Source organism: Marmota monax, unplaced genomic scaffold (assembly GCF_021218885.2).
Source record: "Marmota monax isolate L192 unplaced genomic scaffold, Marmota_monax_Labrador192_F-V1.1 WCK01_AAM20220418_F8-fsc00276, whole genome shotgun sequence".
NCBI lineage: Eukaryota > Metazoa > Chordata > Mammalia > Rodentia > Sciuridae > Marmota > Marmota monax.
This window is the reverse complement of record NW_026695204.1, coordinates 96120-117090: the sequence shown is the minus strand read 5'-3', so window position 1 is coordinate 117090 and position 20971 is coordinate 96120. Positions and strand designations below refer to the sequence as shown.

The window sequence follows — 20971 nt, the reverse complement described above, 5'->3', positions numbered from 1 at the left end:
TCTACAGATGCATTTCTTGAAATTGGGTCTCACTAAGTTGCTGAGTCTGGCTTCAAACTTATGATCCTTTTCCCTCAATCTCACAAGTTGTTGGGATTACAGGCATGTGCCACTACAACCAGCTAATGATGCATTTCTTAAAATTTGTCCCAGGTCATTAAGTTATTTATGACTGCATACATGAATGCAAATTTTTACTAGAAAATTTTGGAAATGTAGGAATTCTCTGTTATTAGTACTTTAACTTTTTAAGGCCCATTGACCTCTTTTTTTTTTTTTTTTGAGAGAGAATTTTAATATTTATTTATTTATTTTAGTTTCCGGCGGACACAACATCTTTGTTTGTATGTGGTGCTGAGAATTGAACCCGGGCCGCACGCATGCTAGGCGAGCGTGCTACCGCTTGAGCCACATCCTCAGCGCCCCCCCCCCCCCCCCCCCCGCATTGACCTCTTAAGTCCCAAGTTTTCAATTCTGCAAAGAGTTCAATGAAATTGACACTGGTACATTAAAGTGGGTTGAGGGGCTGGGCATGTGGCTCAAGCGGTAGCGTGCTCGCCTGGCATGCGTGCGGCCCGGGTTCAATCCCAAGCACCACATACAAACAAAGATGTTGTGTTCCCCGAAAACTAAAAAAAAATAAATATTAAAATTCTCTCTCTCTCTCTTTAAAAAAAAGTGGGTTAAAATCATAACCTAGAGCTTATATATTATTAATATATTATGTATAACTAATAGAATAATATATAATTAACATAACATATAATTTAAATAGGTTATTATTTCCAGCCTATTTTAATACACCTGTGTCAATGTTGTTGAAATAGTCACATAATTAAAAACTTGGGGCTGGGGATGTGGCTCAAGCAGTAGCGCGCTCGCCTGGCATTCGTGCGGCCCGGGTTAGATCCTCAGCACCACATACAAACAATGATGTTGTGTCCGCCAAAAACTGAAAAATAAATATTAAAATTCTCTCTCTTCTCTCTCTCTCTCTCTCTTTAAAAAAAAATTAAAAACTTGGGACTTAATGGGTTAATGGATCTTATATGTTATATACTTATACTATAAGTAATACACTATATTTAATTTTTATAGGTGTTCTATCTGGGGCAATGGGATAAAATAGGTTAATTTCATTAAACCTATTTAAGCAATTGTTTCAATCAGAAAGATATTTTCTTCATGAATATAAAGGATTTTGTCCTTCCCCATTGTGCGGGTAACTCCAACTTGATAACCTGCTCGGTAAGAATTGGTTTAAATACCAGTGCTAAAGAATCCAAAAGTCAGAAAAATCCATAAATCTAAGGTAAAAATATTCTATTTTACTTTATTGTCAAAACAAATCAGAAATCTGGGATGCTTCTGGCTACTTGAATAAAACGCACTGCAAACCCAAAGGGGACAAAGGTAATGAGAAGAAATGCCTTACTCCTGAACTGCTCTGCCTTCTGACGCAGATGCTTTTCATCTCACATATCAATACTGAATACATTGTTAGCATCCGCTTCCAGAAGGTCCCTCAATGCAGGAGCAAGTCAGTATGTTCTAATCACACAGCTACCTCTCAGGCAAGCAACTTTAAAGTAGACTTGAGGTTTAGGTAGATCTGGTATTATCTAGAAGACAGGCTTAAATTTTGCAAAAAGTTTCCAAAGAGCAGAAGACATTAAAACAGAGTACCAGAACTGAAGACACCATGTGAGACAACAGACAAAATATTTCCAGACCTAACAAAACCACAACCCTTTTAGTATAGCCTGAGGTATTTTAAAATAATTGTACAAGCTAATAGCATTCACAGTTTCCAAAGTTGCTTTGGACTGAGATAACTTCAAAGGTTCACAATATTTAACTTTTAGACATATTTTCCTGCAACTGAGTCTTTCCTCAGATTCCTGGAAATATCAGACAGCTATCCAGTGGCAGAAAATGGTCCGTGTAGTAATAAGGTTTCTATTTCCCAATTATTGTGCTATTCTGATGATATGATTAAAAAAATAAGAAATTTGCAATTCATATAAAAGGAAACCTTGCTTAAAATTCAAAAGCAAGTCCAGTCTGGTGGAGGTATATAAGACATTAAATAATAGAGTCAGATTCTTTTTTGAAGATTCCAGATGAGCTTGATAGCAGAGAGTTCTGGTTGTCCAACATTTTCTCCATCTTTTCTCCTCCAGTAGTTTTGCTGATCTCTCTTTGCTTCTTACTATGGATCCATGGAATAAAACAAAGCACAGTACCTCCAATAAGAGGAGGAATTCCAGCCAGGTAGAATGCCACATCATAGGAGTCCAGTTTGTCACGAAGTAACCCTGTGAAGGGAAAAAACTGTCATCGAGAAAGAACAAGTGTGGCTCTTAGTAGTCCTCAGATCACTCAAAATGATGACCTAGCCCCAGCCTCATAACTTCACCTCAGTAGGACTGACTCAAACATCAGATATCAGACATTTTTAGAAACAGATCTGAGATATAAACCTTTTCTGATATGAAGAAGGAAAGACCTCCTATCTTTAATCTTATCACTGAGTACAGGCTTCTGAATTCTCACACCAAGATATTAGTTGGAGAAATATTTGCAACTAAGCTTCAGCTTTCTGAATGCCCCTCAGAGACCTCTTGAGGTATTCAAACACACGATATAAACACTTAGCTGGGGCTGGTGCTCAGTGGTAAAGACTCGCCTAGCACATGCAAGGCCCTGGGCTCGATCCTCAGGTATTGTGTCTAACTACAACTGAAAAAAAAAAAAACCACTTAGCTGAAGGTGGACAGAGCATCCAGATGAAACTTTACTCAAATATCTATATTTCAAACCAATATCGAGCCTGTTTTTTCCCCTTTAATAAATAACATGAAACTCTTTTAAATTATAATCCAAAAGCATGAGAAATTGTAAATCTAAAAGTCAAGATTAAAAAATTAGGTGGTTAAACACACATTGGAAGATACTAAGGCTTGTCGGCTCTTGGGGAGAAAATATAAGAATGTATATTTGACACTCTAATAGATCTTTGGGCTCTGCTTCTGGAGACTGTTATTTACAGTACTCCTTACTTCTAATTTCCCTAACAAAACCTAGGACTCGGGATTTTAAAAGTTTTCTTAATTTTTTAAAACTTCCATTATATAACCACAGTTATCTAAAATGTACAGGGAATATATTACACAGAATATATCTCTGACTTTGTTAAATAAATAGCTGAGGATTTATCTAGTTAGTTACTACCACAGAGAAATGAATGTGTATATTAATTCTGGATATAAATAAAAAATATATAATATCTCTAAATATATAACCTCCTTATCCTCTGAATCAGATTTTTGCCTTAAGAGTATGATGTCCTCAGAACCTCTAGTTGGTTAAGGACTTTTTGCTTCCAGTTTCAGTGTATAATTATTCTGTTCACTTTGGAAAGTTCCAGTTAGCTCCCTTATTCTTGGTCTGTTAGCAGTCACTTCTGATAGCAAACACCATTCCTATTAAAGCACTACTTGTGATCTGCAGTGGATAAGCTTATATGATAAAAAAGAGTGAAAAGTTGCTTAATGATATTGCATTGTATGGATATGCTGCATTTTTCCCATTCACTGTCGATGAAGAGTTGTTTACACTAAATATTATTTTATGAACTATTCCTCAGGGGTATATGTATAATCAATCCCTTACACAAAGCATGTATATTTAGAAATCTTTCAGAATCTTCATCTTTTTAAATATCATGTTCCCAATTACTCCGAAGCATACTCTAAGTGAAATATAGAAATTGTGGAATTTTTTTTTTTAACCTTCATTTTATTTGTTTTTATTTTTATGTGGTACCGGGGATCAAACCCAGTGCCTCACACATGCACTCTACCACCACTGAGCTACAACCCCAGCCCCTAGAAATTGTGGAAATTTAAAGCCTAGAAGCTTACTCTCATACATTTTATTGTTTTAGATGCTAGAAATGATGAGAGAAATTCCCCAGCAAACTTTTTCAGTATATTATAAAAGGACCGTAATTGATAAATTACAATGTATTTTACATTAGTGAGGCTTAGGACCTAAAATAGAAAATGCTATTGAATTAATATAATACAGGAGAATCATTATATTTACCTGCAATAGGTGGGCCCACAGTCATGGGTATAGACATGAATCCGAGCAGAAATCCAATTGCTTGGGATACATCCTGTGCACCAACTAACTCAAAGGCAATGGGGGCCATGATAGAAATGAAGCATCCGTCGAAGAGACCCATGACGAGACAGACAGCAATGAGGGCCCCAAAGACGCTGCACAGGGGAATCATCATGGACATCAGACCAATGAAGAAAAAGGAAAGTACCTAGGATAGATGACCGTATGTCAACTCTGTTTTTGGAAAAAGTGACCTTATTTCCCGTCCCCTCAATCTTAAATACATATCCAGATCCCTGAGTTCCATTCAAATTTTCTTATAATATCCATTAGAGACAAGTATACACTATTTATATATTTACTGCAAACTCTTTGAAGTCAGAATCTATAAGAAATTTATCCTTGGACTAGAGATTATGAGGTTTAAGGATCTTGCACCTAGTCAGTGCTCAATCGGCTCAAATTCATTCATCAAGCACTTTATTTTTTGTTATCCTTCAAAACTATCATACTTTACTTGAAAAGATTAAAGATATGGTGAATCATCCCAGAGATAAGGTTCAGAATATTTATTTGGAGCCACCAAACACCTTCTACCTAGCATTAGCTAATAGAATCAAACTCCTGATTTTGCCTGCTATTTGGTAGGCACTGTGTTATATGCAAACATTTCAATAATGAATAAGAGATGATTTTTACCCTTGGGTTATAAAGCAATGGACATTTAAATAAGTAAGTGCAAATAAATTGTTCTAGAGTTCAAAGTATAGTAGGTACAAAAATGGAAGGGAATAGACACTAACTTTTCTAGGCAAAAACTAATTAAAACTGGACAATTTACTAATCAGCAGAAGAAATGCTGTTTTAGAGATACTGGGGATTGAACCTAGGACCTTGCAAATGCTAGGCAAGCACTCTAACACTAAGCAACATCCCCAGCTCTTTTTATAAACAAGTTTATTTTAAGACAGGGCCTCACTAAGTTGCCCAGGCTGGCCTTAACTTGCAATCCTCCTGGCTCAGCCTCACAAATAGCTGGGATTACAGGTGTGTCCCTAGATACCTGGCTAGAAGAAATGTTTTTAAAAGGACCAAGTTTTTAAAAAGCATATGCATGGAATAGCAACTATCATTTATTTCATGTCTATTAAGTTCTAGGCATTATTTTAATTACTTTAGATGCATTATATCTATGGTGATCCTTAGAACAGCTTTTGAAGACAGTGATGCTGAGAGAGGTTAAGAAGCATGTCCAAAGCACACAAGATGGAACTAGTCTGGAACCTGTGGCTCATGTGGACAGCAGTAGGGAGTGGATAGAACTATTCCCAGAAGATGCTCTCTAGTGATGGTAGAGCTAGGTATAATGGAGAGACTAGATAAAGCAGCCTTCTGGATCACAACTTCATCTCTTCTATTTTTCCTAAAACCCACTGGCACACCCTTAGAAAATAAAACTTGGTAGTGCAAGTCAGTGCCACTCCAAACCTGAGGACTCTGAAGTCACAATGTGTGAGTTTAGGGTAGGATACAAGAATGGCAGCTTTCACAAACTTCAACACATGCTGAGAGCCACAGCCAAGTCGGAATGGCGCCTGGCATTTTGCCAGAAGGAGTGGTTGAGAGGTGATGGCCAGCGGCCAGCGAGCCATTAAGATGATGATAATTAAGTTAAGCTGTGTATAATTGCTGTGACTGGATTGAAACAGGCTGTGTATTCAGTTGTATATAGACCCCTGCTGTCCGGCAATAGGGCGGCTCCTGCTGCCCAGGGCTCCCGCTACTTTTGCTACTTTTGAGTTCTTTGTGGAGTTCCTGTTGAGTTCTCCAGGAGCCCTGTTGAGGGCGGAGAGAGTTCCCGGGGAGTGCGCATGGAGTGCCGGTGAGAGTAATAAAGTAGTTCCTGTTTGAACCTACAAGTGCCTCGTGGCGGCTCGGTTATTTTGAGCCCAGCCAGACTGCGGTAAACACAAGTTATCCATGGACACCATAATCAGAAACATGCTCTTAGAAAATGTGTCACACTAAGAGAACTAAAAGGTTAGTTCTCTTTGTTACATCATTATGCCATTTAGTTGAGTATATTTTTCTTTATTACTATAAATATAGCTTTATAGTAAAATTATGATTGGTTTAAGAATCTGAGTGGTCTATTTGAAAAATAAGCTTGGCACATCACATTAGCATTTTGAAAGGAGGACAAAATCTTCCCATTCTTCTGATTTTTATTTTCTAATGAAATATTCTTTCCTCTAACCCAACTTTCATGAAAACAAGTATAATTTCTCAGCAGCAAGTAATTATTGGACTTGTAGCCTCATAGGCTGGAAAGAAATAGATTTCAAGGAGACTGGATTCTAGCTGTCTGTAACCTTCACTAAGAAAAAGACTTCATGATACTTCCCATCTATTAAGATCAAAAGAGGTCTAAATATAAAATAGAGAAGCTGGTTTGAAATCAACAAATAGTAAAAACTTACAGAGTTATTCCTATTGCAAAACTAACCAGACAAACCCTAATGTTCTTATTTTATAGATTATATTCTATCTACAAACATGAAAAGCAATAGATATGTATAATCTTAGAAACACTCATCTATATTCAAACAAACTCTGGGGAATCTAGAACAGAACTTGAAGAAGCCATAGAGCCAGATGTAATGGTTCTAACTTGTAAAACCACAGACCAAACATTTTTAGCCACACCACTATAATTATACTAGGTACTATAATTATACTAGGTTAACTTCCAGGAATAAATAAATAAATAAATATTTATATATGTAAATATATTAATATATAACATTAATATATATTAATGTGTGTTATATTATTTTCCTACTTTATTCAGTACAAATTTCTTTCAAGATAAGAAAATCACCCTGTGGAATTTTATACATGGTTGTAATAGACTAGTATAGGATTTGGCACAAACTCAACTTTTGCTTAATAACAAGTGTTTTCATGGAACAATTTATATAACATGAGATCTAGGCACTTTACTTTTGTTAGTTTTCCTGATTTCTCTTTTCATTTTGGTTCCCTTTGAAATTTTGTTCTTTGGTCAATTATGTAAAAAGTTATTAACGTAAGATTTTCAGCACATTATTTAATTTGTTATCTGACTGCAACTTCTTTGTTCTTTGTTCTTTTCTCAATTTAAACTACATTAACTCACATTCTTTCATTTTAATTATTTGACAATGACTTATTAATTTGTTATTTATTGGGGTTTTCCTTTAAAAATCGAGTTCAAAAAATATTTATACATTTTATCCTTTAGGCATTTCTCAGAAAACATAACTTGCTTTTTTCCCCTTATTTGTAGTTATTATAGTAGAAAATAATGTTCTTTCCCAGCAGATGTTACTACCCAAAATGTAGCCAAGCTGGTGAGAATGTACCTGCTGTGAGAAGTAAATACCTATTCCTTATGTGCCAAAGGAACATGTGTCAACGTTTAAAAAACTGTCCATATAGGAGCTTCCAGTCTCTCTTTATCGTCTCCCAAAATAAATATTGGTTCACACTCAAATACTGAACTGCATATACTGGGACACAATTTGAAAGATGAATAAATTTAGCATTAACATGCAATCTTTGTTCTTTCTCTTAAACAGCAGTTCGGGTTAAATTTAAATAGAGGATTCAGAGGTCTTTAATTCTCTTCTAGGTTTGTACTGCCTTAATAAGAAAATGACTGTTTAGATGTGTATATTGCTTTTGTTTTCTTAAAAGCATCCAAGGAAGCTTTTTTTGTCATAATATCATAGGCTCTAGAAGAATAAGTGCAACTTGAGTTTAATTTATGTACATGAGAGAAAAGTTTTTTTTTTTTAATGCTTTCTTATTTTTTTTATTTATTTTGGGGTGGTGATCTAGGGGATTGAACCCAGGGCCTGGTACATGCTTAGGCTGGCGTTCTACCACTGAGCAGCATCCCCAGCCCAACTTCCCCATTTCTATCCAAAGATAACCATTCTTGGAGTCTTGGAGACATGTCAGTTTAAGTTTGGCTCAGGAATCTAAGTATAACTCAAGAGGAAAAATGAGCTACACCTGAATAAGCAGAAGGCATTTGTGCAGACACATGATTGGCGCAGTTAGATTCAAGTGTTGTTTCTAATAGGTTTATTCAATATAAAGTTTCCAGACTTTCATATCCTCTAGCTAGACACCCAGGGCAGAAAAGCAGCTGGCAAAAGTCCTGTTGGTCACTCACAAACTAAAGAGAACTGTTCAGGTCACATAGCCAGGTGGCTAACTGTTTTGGAAGCAAACAGTGGCCACCACACTTTCCAAGTGCTTTGCCGGGAGCCCACTCACCCGTGCTCTACAGCACACGAGTGCTACTGTGCATCTGAGCCTTCACACTAGTGCCACAGCCTAGATAAGACTATGGAGCCTCTGACTTGTATTCTGACTGGGGAATAGTTAAGTGTTTAGATATTATTTAGAATAAGCTTCCATTTGGTAAAGTCTATACTCTCATTCTAAGGTTTAGAAAAATGTAAAATGCCAATGTGGAATAAAAAATAAAATTGGACAACACTGGCCACTCCACTGCATCTGAAGTGGAAGAAGAAATTGACACAGGAAGATGGATATGAAATCCATGATCCTTTATAAATTACAAATGTAACTCATGAATGTATTCTTTAAACAATTCAAACCTTAGAAAAACATACACTGTAATATAAGAAAGGCTTCCCTCCCTGCTTCTGGATTCAACCCATGTTCTCTCCTCCTCAGGAATAACCCCCTGACAATGATTTGCAACCCTCCCATTCCTATGCACACACACATGGACATGATGTCCACATTCAATATGTCCATGTCATCTAGAAATGACACAATGGAAGTGCTCCAAATCAAGCCCAGAAGCCTCTACCATAGAACTACATCCCCAGTCCTATGAAACAGGGTCCTATTAAGTTTCCCAGGTTGGTTCCAAATTTGTCATCTGCCTTCCTCTGCCTCCCAAGTAGCTGGGATTAGAGGTGTGCCACCACACCCCGCTCAATCCTTTCATACACAATTATAACCTTCAAACCTTTCATCCTTCCAAAATTACACCTTTAAGATACAGACAGATCTGTAGTCATTTAATCATGACTAGAAAGACAGACCTGTGAGGTTAAGAAAAGTGGTAGGAAGAAAGCAGGGTAAACACAGCCTTTCCTCTCCAATGAAGGATATACTCCAGAACTTTGCAAGATTTCCTTTAACTATTATCATTCTATATAATGCAATTCAGTTGTATCCTTCTACCAGGAGCAGTGGACTTTGCACAGCCTTTAGAATTACTAGGTTAAAAATAGCTGGAACTCGGGATCTTGATGAAAGTTCAAATTCAGAACTTTTAAGCAAAAAGTACCAGGTATATTCCTAAACAAAAGATTGTCTATAAGCAAAGACCTCTAATTCAGGGAAACTAAGGTCTCCTTTCTTGAGAACTGTTCCAAATTGGGATCTTCCTTCTGTATTTAATATGATTATTAAAATATAATAAAAGCAAGGATTTTTTCACCATCTACTCTGAGCTAGTACTTTACATAAGCAGTCACAAAGAATCTTCAGCACTGTCCTCTGTGGTTCTGAAGACAAATTGCTAGTGAGACACTCACTTCAGAACCTATCCTCCTCTGTTCTGCAGCCTCCCAAACCTGAGATGACTGTGTCCTGAAATGTGACCATGTGGGAGAGCTGTGAAGTGTGTTTATGTCACCCAGTGTTCTAGGACTAGCAGCTACTCGGAAGTGGCTTCAAGGGAATAAGGAAGAATGAACTGCCACAGCCCCCTGAAGAGACAAAAGTCTGGAGCACGTATGTCTGAGAAAACCCACCACCAACAAAAGGAATGAAGAGGAGATAAGCAGAAGAGCATTCCAGACCAGAAAGGCTGGGTCAAAAGGCAGACAGCCAGGAAAGGAGGGAGGAAGAAAAAGGAATATATATACCAGCAAAGCTGGACTCTGCTGTAGCCAAGAAGAAGCAAAGAATCAAAAATCTTGGGCCAAGAAAAACAGAAGAAAGTGTAATCCCAATGACTCAGGAGGCTGAGGTGGGAGGTTGGCAAGTTTGAGGTTAACCTAGTCAACCTAGTGAGATTCTGGGCGTGTAGCTCGGTGGTAGAGCACCCTTGGGCTCTGTGTTGGTGGGCTGTGTTGTCTCTTGGGCTGCTGTGCTTACAAATGAAGCCCATCAGTGGCTCCCAGCAGTCCCAGGACACACCTAAGGACTTTCCAGCTCCTCCACCAGCCTCTTTAAAATCCAGTCATCCCCCCTGTGACTCAGCACAAACTACTGGGTGTCCCAAGCACATACTACTGCCCTACGTTTGGATGAAAAAAAATTTACATAAGGGCTTAAAGAAGCCAGTCTGTGGCTAACCTTTCCATTGAAAATAAAATATCTGATCCACAATATTGACTTTTAACTCACTGCCATCTAACAGACTAAACATGGGAAAGTTAGGAAAGTTCTATTTTCTTTTGTAAATTACTCAAAATACCTAAGTATTAAAATGTCCCCGCAAAAGTGTTGCAAATGACCTGCCTGTCCCATCTGTAGGGGGAAAGAACTTTCAGAAATTATTCTGGAGAATGCTTACGTATAAAATATAGCATGACTCCATCCTCTGAGCCTTAGAATGGGCTCCAGAATCCCTCACTGGACCACTTCTCATTCCTACCTGCTCTTCCTCCCTCCCACACTCTTGCTTCGCTCCCTCTAATCCACCCTTTACACACAGCGCGTGTACAGTAGTTTTAGAATGTAAAACCAGACCAACACTCTCCAACAAAGGCCCACTTTACTTAAAGTAAAATGTCCTTGTCTTGGTTTTCAAGGCCTGGATCACTGGCCTTCCCAGCTTTCTAACCTCTTCTGTGAGGCTCCCTGTTTTCTGAATCCCAAAGACACCCAGCATTTTCCTGCCTAAGTCCTGCTCCAAGAACTCAGAGACTATGTCTCTCTTTTTTATATCTGGATTGGTGTCTGGGGCACAGAAGGCACGCAGAATTTTTCGAAAAATAAAATGAAGCTCTGTAGTACAATAAATGCCCATTAGAAGGCTCTCTTGACACTTGAGAACTAGTCTGAACATTCAGCTATGTGTTCACTACACAATCATAAGTGAGGATGTCCATAGTAAGGTATTGATAAAGAGGGGCATAATCATTGTTCAATAAATACATTGTTAAAAGTAGTGCATAAATATGCATGAGGGCTTGGGTTTAATTCCCAGCACTGCACACCACCTCTGTCTGTACTTCCTTCTGGACCTACATGCACACAAACACCCATGGTGAGGCAGCCTCTCTGTTCCTCAGTGGACATATCTGTAAAAAGAAATAAGGACAGTCCCACCCTTACAGGGATGGGCAAGGATAATGAGATAATGCAGGTAGAGCACTTACTTCATCATCTGAATGTGAAAGTGCTCAATGAATGAGGGTTGTTATTACTTACAGTCAATTAATGCAAGTTACTTTATCTGTAATAAATGCTTTTATAATTTAATTTTGTATTTCCAAATTTCACTTTTTCTTCAAGGCACTGCTCAAATACTGCCTCTGATCACTAGCAAAATACTTATTCCCCCAAATCATAAATCCCCTAATGGTTCTCCTTTCCCTTCCTTCTGCAGCCAAGTTTTTTGGGTATAGTTATCTATATTTTCATTTATTCAATTAATCATGTCCAATTTTCTGTATTTGCCACTCCATTGAAACTGCTCTCTATAAGGTCACTAATGGCCTCTCTGTTGCTAAATCAGTGAAGATCTATTAGTCTCCTTCTCACTAGCTACTGACGCAGTGCTGGCCTCCTGCCCTTAGAAACACTCTATTCTTGGATTTTTCTTTCCAAGCTGGCCACTCCCTGTTGGTCTCCTTGCAGGGCCCTAGTCCTCCATTCACTCCATAAGCCCATGAATACCAAAGTCCTGCAGTCTCTTATCCATACTCTTCCAGGAGCTTCAAGCTCAACTTGGCTTCTTCACAGGCAGCATACATTTGACACAGCAAAATTGAATTCATCATCTTCCTTCATTGGTAAGAGTGGAAATTCATCTACTCTGTTACCCAGGTCATAAATCTCAAACCCAGTTTAAGTGGCTCCACCAAACACTCACTCTCATATCCCTGATTTACTCCTGGCATCTCTGCCTTGGCTTCTCCTGCTAAAACTACTTCAATAATCTCCAACTAGTTCCCATGCTTCCACTTGTGTGTGTGTATGTGTGTGTGTGTAATTTACATATAAAACTCACCCATTTAATGGGTACTATTCAATGCCTTTTAGTATATTCACAACATCATAGAACCACCAAAATCATTTAATTTTAGAACATTTTCATCACTCGAAAAGAAATCCCCCACACAGTATCAATTACTCACCAATTCCCCCTTCCCTCCAGCCCCTGACAACCACCCAATCTACTTTCTATCTCTATGGATCTTCCAACTATGGACATTTTATATACATGGAATCATTCAATATGTGGCCTTTTCTGACTTCCTCAACTCTTGCCCCTCCTCCTCTACTCCATTCTATCCAATTAATCTTTATAAAACACAACTCATGTCACTCCCTTGCTTAAAATCCTAACAACTCCTGATTGTAGAATTAAGTTCATCCATTCTCATGCACATTAAGTTCCTTCCCAACCTGGCCCAAACATCAACTATTCTCTTTATTCCATTCAAACATTCAGTTTCCCAGACACATCTCCACATCTTTACCCCATGTTTTCTTTGTTTGGAATACACCTCCCTATCTTCCTTAACTGTGTAACTCAGCCAGCCAGCAAGCCTCCCATCCATATATAACAACCACTCACCTCTGCTATGTGTGTATGGTGCTGGGAATTGAACCAAAGGCCTCATGCATGCTAGGCAAGTGCTCTACCATTGAACTTCACCCCCAGCCCTTCAACTACTACTCATTTCTTAACTAGTGATTCACATTTTCCCAGGAGACCTACATAACATACTCAATATTCCACTGTACTGTAACACTGTCTTTTCTGTCTTCCCATGGGACCTTCAGCTAAGGATCACAGATGACATTTCATCTGCAGCATGTAGCACACTTTCTGGCATGAAGGAGTCACTTAAATATCTGTTGCCTAAGTGTCATGAATGATCCTGAAATTAGCATTTGTTAATGCCCACCCACAACACATAGCAGGCAAAAAGTCGTACACACCCCAAATTTCATAAGATATTGTAAAATGCACTGGATCTGTTCATGATTATGAGAACTGTGCCAAAAATAAAGAATTTTTCTTAGAAGAAGCCATGGGCAAAAACATTTTGGTAGAATTCCCTGACAAAACAAAGAAAATTGTTTGATTGCCAACTTCTCATGTTGTCCAAATTCAATCTTGACTGGTATTGTCCTTGAAAAACTGCCTGTGGAAGTTATGTCTAGAAAGTTTTTTTTTTTCTTTTTATAGAATTTTAAAATTTACATTCATTTAATGAGCTACCAGGCAATAGGAATAAATTAGGGGTGAAAGAAAAGAAAGTACCTGTAGATAAACCTTCTTCACACCAGGTACATAATCTGCAATCCGGCCAAAGAGAAGTCGCCCAACTCCAGAAGTGATGCCAATGCACATGAGAACCACCTCTTTATGTTTTTCATCTTGAAATCTTTCATTCACGTGTTTCAGCTGTAGACCAAGGAGAAAGAAACCACACTAAATATGGTAGTAAAAGTTAACAAGGATTGAGGCTTTGCATCAAACATGTGCCTTCTCTGTTATGGATTCTCACTCCCTTCCCAATTAAAATATTTATTCTGTGATAAGTTTTCATTAAAAACAATGAAGAAAATCTAGTATGATTTGGCTTGATTAAAAAAAAATAGAGCTGGGGATGTAGTTCAGTACAAAATGCTTGCCTAATGTACGCAACATCCTGGCTTCAATCCCCAGCACCACAACACCTACACAAAAAAGAAATGAGTTCTTGTAAGAATTTTGTTGTTCCTGTTAAGGGTTACCAGCACATACTTTATAAGCTAGTATTGAGCCATTCAAAGAAGAGAACAGATCTTTGAATGTACCACATACTCTTGTTTTCTCAAGGTTACCCAAGGACTCAGCATATTATCTGCCCCCTGAAAGAAAGTCAATTGTGGAATTTTATTTTTTGTAGGGGACATGAATCAAACTGATACACCTGAAATTAGTTATGACAGAGCTTCCTGGATGAAAGCATAAGTTTCCCTAGTTGTCTGTTTGTATAGCACTAAAACAGATACAAGAACAGTTTCATAGAGTGGTTAAAACATTTAAGCCTCTGGAAAGTCAGAGTTCAAGTCTGGGTTCAAGTCCTGGTCCCATCCTTCAGAGTGATTTGGGGTAAGTTCTTAACTTTTAGGGTCTCAGTTTCCAGTTTCCTAAGTGTATTAAATGGAGATAGCAATAGTACCTATTTGAAGGGTGTTTAAGAGGATTAAATAAAAGAACTTAGAGCACTAGGGGTTTAGTTCAGTGGCAGGGTACTTGCCTAGCATTCATGAAGCCCTGGTTTGAATCCTGGTACTGTAAACAAACAACTTAGAACCTCTCTGGCACATGGTTAATAGTTATCAGACTATTAACTTTAGTCTTTTTTATTTTGCAGTACTGGGGATTGAACATAGTACATACTAGGGTAAGCCTTCTACCACTGAGTTACAACCCCAGCTCTAATTTTAGCCCATTTTTGATAAAAGGATCTTTTGGGGGCCAAGTGGTCTAAAAGTGGAAAAAGGGGGTGAGGGGAAGATATTTTCCCTTAATCACAGTCCACTTAGAACAGTGTGACTACAATGATCTAGGTGCCACAGACAGCAAGACTATTTGGAATGTCCCTACATTCACTGTCCCTTACACCAAACACTGGCCTAAATTTGGGAACTCTGCAAGCAAATATTCCACCCACCTCAATGGCCCAGGTAGCTCCAATGCAGCCTTTCTAGATGATGTCTCTCTCCTTGAGATGCTTCTATTTTGATTTTTATCCCCCTCCCACCCCACTTTGCATGTTTTAAAAGTTAATTTGTGTATTCCCACACCATCTCATTTTTTTTTGTCCCCTTTCAAAACTGGTAACGGTTCTCTAATGTCTCAATTTTCACACTGGTCCAGAAAAATCCTTCTAAATACGGGTTTAATCTTGTCAATCCCTTATTCAAAGGCTGCCTGCTGCCTACATTTTGTACTTCTTGGTTTGGTATTCAAAGCCCTCTATAATCTGCCACTAATTTATCTTTGTACCTTTATTACCTACTGATACTTGGCCTAGAAGTCCCAGACAAACATAAAGAAGTAAAACAGATTCTTTGGAGAGGAAAGGCATATGCTTCAGTGGATTATTAGCAGCAATGTTGCCAAGTCTACCTCCCAGCCCCCTTTTATTAAAAAGTCAGAAATCTGGATTTTCTGTGGAAATGTTGGCACCTAACTAAAATTTAGAACACTGTGTGATCCAACCCTATAAAAGCCAAACAAAACATGTCTGCAAACTGTATTAGGCCAGCTTTGATCCCAGCCCTAATCCCATCAGGCCCAGGACAGGTTTATTCACAATGCCGCTTAAACATGCTAATGTGTTCTTAATTCTCTACCCTAGCTCAGTGGTAAAGTGCTTACCTAACATGCATGATTCCCTGGGTTTGATTCCCATCACACAACCAATCATTCACATCATTCATGAGATTTAAAAAGAGAGAGAGAGAGAGAGAGAGAGAGAGAGAGAGAGAGAGAGAGAGAAAGACTTTCTAACATCACTATTGCTTAAAGTTATCATTTGGTACCATAAGTATTCTGTGTTCCTACCCAGCCTTATAGCTTTTCACTCAATACAACTCTTCCATGTCAAAGTAGACTAACAGACATCCAACAGCTTGTATCAAAGGCACCTGGAGTCATGCTGCTCACTGCCCCCAACCCTGTATTTAACTTGACTATTATTGGCTCCCGTAACCATGGTAGAAACCTGACAATCATCCTTAATTGTTCTCAATTCCTCTGTTAAAGTGAAAAGCACATGGAGGAATTAGACATCAGTAGGGGAAAAAATGCATAATCTCAAAAAATTTTAATAATGATTTCCTGTTAAAGTAATGTTCTGGTTATATGGTTAAGTAAAATATGTTATAAACATTAATTACATTTTTTTAATGTGGCTACTAGAAAACTTAAAAGTACAATATGACTTGCATTGGTTTTTAAAGAAATCCACTTGTGGCTGAGAAGATAAGAGCTGCTGAACTAAGGTTTCTTCAAACTTTTAGACAAGTTGAAGGAGATCAGATTTCCACTGAGTTCTGAGGGAAAATGAATGACCTGATCATGCATTATTGTGTATTAATTGGCTTTACTTGGAATTTGAATCCAGACTCTAGTGTACTACTTCAAGTCAGGTAGCGATAAAATATATTGTAACTGTGTGTGTGTGTGTGTGTGTGTGTGTGGTTGTGGGGATCAAATATAGGACCTTGTACATGCCAAGCAAGTGCTCTACTATGGCACTACATCCCCAGTCCTTTTTATTTCTCCCTAAGTTGTCTCCCTAAGTTGCCCACACTGGCCTTGAACTTGTGATCCTCAAGTAGCTGGGATTATAGGCATGCACCACTGTGCCTGGCTTTCCTATCTTTAAGTACTTTTCATATTTTTAACTTTTAAAGAGACAATAGACCAAAATTACCAGTCATTCTTTTGATGAAACTAAGAACATGTGTTTACCAAATTGCTATTCTTCTTTGTTAGTGATTTTTTTTTCCACCCTTACCCTATACTCTATTTTGTAATCTTAAAAAAAAAAAATAAGGTGGAATGTTTGGGATCTTTTGAAAAAGGGTGAATGAGGTAAATTCAAATTATGCTTAAGTGGGAACTACAAAGGGCCTTACTTCATTAAACTGTGTTGCTCTTGTCATTGTCATTTAAATCAAGCAAGAACTTCAACTACTTATACTCCCTCCCTACCTCCTATCAAAATCTGTACTAAGTTTCTTCGGTCAATAAGTGAGGCAATCTGGAGGGATGGAGGAGCAGACTCTCCTGGTGCTGGATCTCAGGGTCCTAGAGATCCTTTCCCCCAAGGCAGCTATACCAAGGCCTGGTGTGTTCGTTCCACTTGGGCCTGGGCTTCCCATGTACCTATCTTTCATCCTCTGGACACTGGCATGCATAATGTTTAGCAGAACACATGACACTAGGCACAACTGGTATTTCCAACAGAGTCATGTGGGCAGACATGAAAATATTGGACAGCTTATTTTTATATTTAATCTAACTTTTGGTTGTTTAACCTAACATTTTAAATGAATCCAAACTTACATTAGAGTCTACTTTCTGTGCAGGGGATAATATTTTTTAGAGAAGTTGTTTAAAGTTAACTTTGGAGGGTGGGGGTATAATTCAGGGGTAGAGGTTATCCTTAGCATCCACTAGGCCCTGGGTTCAATCCCCAATACCAAAAAGTAAACAATAAAGTTAACTTTATTTGAATGTGAGGGTGTCTTCAGGGCAGGAATTAGTCTTTTATTTATGTCCTTAAACATTTGTTTAATCCTGGGTGGCACACCTCTTAAGGGATGAAGAAAGTCTAGCTGACTGACAACCTGCCTGCTCCTGAAACATTGTTCCATCATTCAAGCAACAACAGCTTTTGCTGACCATAGAAACCATTTACAGATTGTATGAAACCCTATTTGGTTTTTGCTATCCAAAGATAACCAAGAACTCATATCGAGGATATATAATCATTCTATATCCATGCAGGAAAGGAGACAAGACAAATTAGTTACATATATTTCCATCTCATTTAATATCTTCAACTCAAGTAAATGGTGGTACACCTCTCTGTATAAATGAGGTGTTTCTGACAAGGCAATAAAAGCTAAGTTCCTCTTTCTTCACTACAGCCCTGAGCTAGATCCCATTTTTGAGAGGTCAGAGACAGCAACCTATGAAAGCAACTATCTCACTGGAATGGCCTCTGCCCTAGCTTCTCTCTTTTCCACCACTCTCCTATAAAGGAGCCACAGACAACATCAGATAGTGTTCTTCCACTGGGAATCCAAGGCGAGATCCTCTGGAACTCAAGACCATGAGGGAGGTTAAAGGAATGCCCATAGTACAACCTATGTAGTAAAACCCAGTGGCAGTACACATTTGCAAAGCAAAGATATCACTGATCCAAAAGGTCCAGTATTATCTTCTGTACTGTTTTCTAAGATTATTTGGCCATACATCATGGTCACTAGCCACATTATTCCTCCAACTCTCACTTAAGGGAATGCGTACTTTTTTGCTGTATCTCTTTTATGTAATACTTACGTGATATATTGCATAAGCAATATGACAAAACTTCAATATATGTAAGTTAGACTACACATCTTGAGGGAAATATAGTTAAAGAAGAAAAGGGAAGAAATCCTGGAGACTCTTACAACAAAAATAACTTAATTTCTGACAGTGGACGTGAAGTGACAGCTGACTTAGTACAAAGGGTTAACAAAGGAAGTGTTAGGTGACCAGGAAATTCCAGCAAAGACAGGTGAAATGGAGCATTACAATAGACTGAGGGTGAAATTGTCCCATTCACTGTTGCTGCTGTTAACTATTCTCTTTGAAAGATAAAAAAGATTTTAATCACCCATTTGTCCTTGTTTGTGATTATTTTAATTCCCTGATTATCTGTCTGCCCTTCCTGTTCAGGTAGATATCCTCACAGTACCAAGGGGTGGAGGATGGGTAGGCATGTGCACTGGCTTTGTGTCTAGGAGAATACACTCTTTGGGAGAAGGAGGAGATTTGTATCTTTTAGGTTTACAAGGTACACCCAAAATGTGCTAGTAAGTGCCATATAATATGCTCTGTGATTAAGGTATTCAAACTGATTTCAACTTCTTACTTTCCAATAGGGACATTAAGTTCACAGCACTTCTACTCATTGTTGTTCACATCAGAGATTATCAACTTCAGCTTGTTGCATCTCATTTTCGTGTAGCATAGAGTAATTTCTGAGAATACAGTCATCTAACATTTGAAAAGCTACTCCATAACTATCTCCAACTCACGCAAATGGTGGGACACCTCTTTTCGTAGGTACACTTTTTTTAAAAAGGTAAACTCAAAGAAAAGAACCTGGCCTCTTTAAAGAGAAAAAAAGAAAGAAAGATATATGTTTGAAAGAGAGTAGAAAGTCTGCTGGAGTGGTTAATGGATAATCTCAGAATTTGTTACAAATAAAAACTCAACACTACCCTTTGACTTCAAAGTTGGACTAACAGATCTTCCCAATGGAATGAGAGAGCCTGGTTTGCTTTTTCTTTCTTTTTAAAACAACTATTGTTTTCTCTATTTTTGCTTTAAAAAAAAGAAAGAAAAGAAAAGAAAGTAAATTAAAACCAGTGGGTCATTAATCAGGAAGGGTTTTCTTTTTTGTTATTGTGTTTTTGTTTTTTGTTTTGGTACTGGGGATTGAACTCAGGGATACTGTGTCAACAGAGCCACATCTCTGGCCCTTTTTATTTCTTGAGACTGGATCTTACTAAGATGCTTAGGCCTCACTAAGTTGCTGAGGCTGGCCTCAAACTTGCAATCTTCCTGTCTCAGCCTCCAGAGTTGCTGGGATTACAGGTGTGTGCCACCATGCCCAGCTCCTTAGAAGTTTTGCACAAGCACTGTGTATCAGGAAGCCAAGTGAGTCAATGAAAACTGACTCCAGAAATTTGGGTACATAAAATTAAACCATTTACACCAAAACATTGAAATGTTTCAGTGACCATTGATAGATAATCATGGATCAGATAAACCTAAAATGTCATTTTAGTTAGTTAAATCTGGTCAACTGTGCTTTGAGACTAAAACATCTCTAAGATGCACTTGAAGGAGAAATTTCTTTGCTTGCCAACATCTGTAAGGACCAACATCTCTAGGCAGCCCAGTGTCTGTTTTCACATGACATATTTCTTGTAATTGAAGTTGAGGCAGAGGTGTGTACTACCTTCTCAAAGGCCAATGATGGAGAGCAGAACTTTGGTCTAACAGGACTCTAGGAGGCAGCAGTAGCTGGTTCTGTTTGTTTTTTTAAACAGCCAGACTTTCCATCTCATTAAAATGGGTTTCCACGGTGTTGAAAATGACAATGGTACTGTTAAGACATGAAAAGTTCAGGATTGAGAAATAAAAAGTTTCTGGAATAAAGATTATTTTAACAGCCAAGAAGGAGTAGAAAAAGAAGAGTGCAGAAAAGATGATGGATGATTTGAAAAGCCTTGATAAAATTTTGAAAATATTTTCTATTACTGAAGTCTTTAAAAGCCTTTGTTATGTTTCCCCCTTTCTGGTTTCTTAAAAATAAATTTCCATGGATTAAGATAAATAAGTAAAACATCCTTGACACTGCATCTTTTAGATAAGATCAAATTTAGCAAAATGTTCTAGGGGAATTATCAATCATACTCTACTTGGATTTAGATGCCAGTTTCAATAACCCTGTTAAAATTTTAGGGTAGAATTTATCTTAAAATAGAAAATAAATTCCTATCCTACTGTCATGTATAACTAAAAAGAACAAATAAAAAATAAAGAAAAGAAACCTCTAGAATTTTTAGGCAACTTGAAATCACTTAGTGACCCTGTCAATTTCTGTGCACATATTTTTAAAGTTACCAAAAGAATATTGTTTCTTCCTGAGTGATGAAAGGTATTTAACCTGTTAAACACCTTAAATTCAGCTTAAATTTTATTCATTCCACCTAAATCTGGATTTGATTCTAAAATGTTTTTCCTTGGAATCTCATTCCTGGCACACCAGATCCACCA

At 37.9% G+C, this 20971-nt stretch overlaps 1 protein-coding gene and 1 long non-coding RNA gene across 4 annotated transcripts in view; one reads left to right on the top strand and one right to left on the bottom strand.

Annotated features, from left to right (window-relative positions):
• Positions 1-10681, top strand: part of LOC124083321 (uncharacterized) — a 30765-nt gene extending 20084 nt beyond the window's left edge. For both annotated transcript variants that reach the window (XR_009225457.1, XR_009225458.1), the window contains one exon: positions 9788-10681. This is a non-coding gene — a long non-coding RNA (uncharacterized LOC124083321). The remainder of the gene's footprint in view (positions 1-9787) is intronic.
• Slc16a10 (solute carrier family 16 member 10) overlaps positions 1309-20971 on the bottom strand; it is a 62883-nt gene continuing 43220 nt past the window's right edge. For both annotated transcript variants that reach the window (XM_046429926.2, XM_058574386.1), the window contains exons 4-6: positions 13670-13813; positions 4111-4339; positions 1309-2318 (exon numbers count right to left, since the gene is read on the bottom strand). In XM_046429926.2, the coding sequence (XP_046285882.1) occupies positions 2086-2318; positions 4111-4339; positions 13670-13813 (606 nt within the window). In that variant the 3' untranslated portion in view covers positions 1309-2085. The remainder of the gene's footprint in view (positions 2319-4110; positions 4340-13669; positions 13814-20971) is intronic.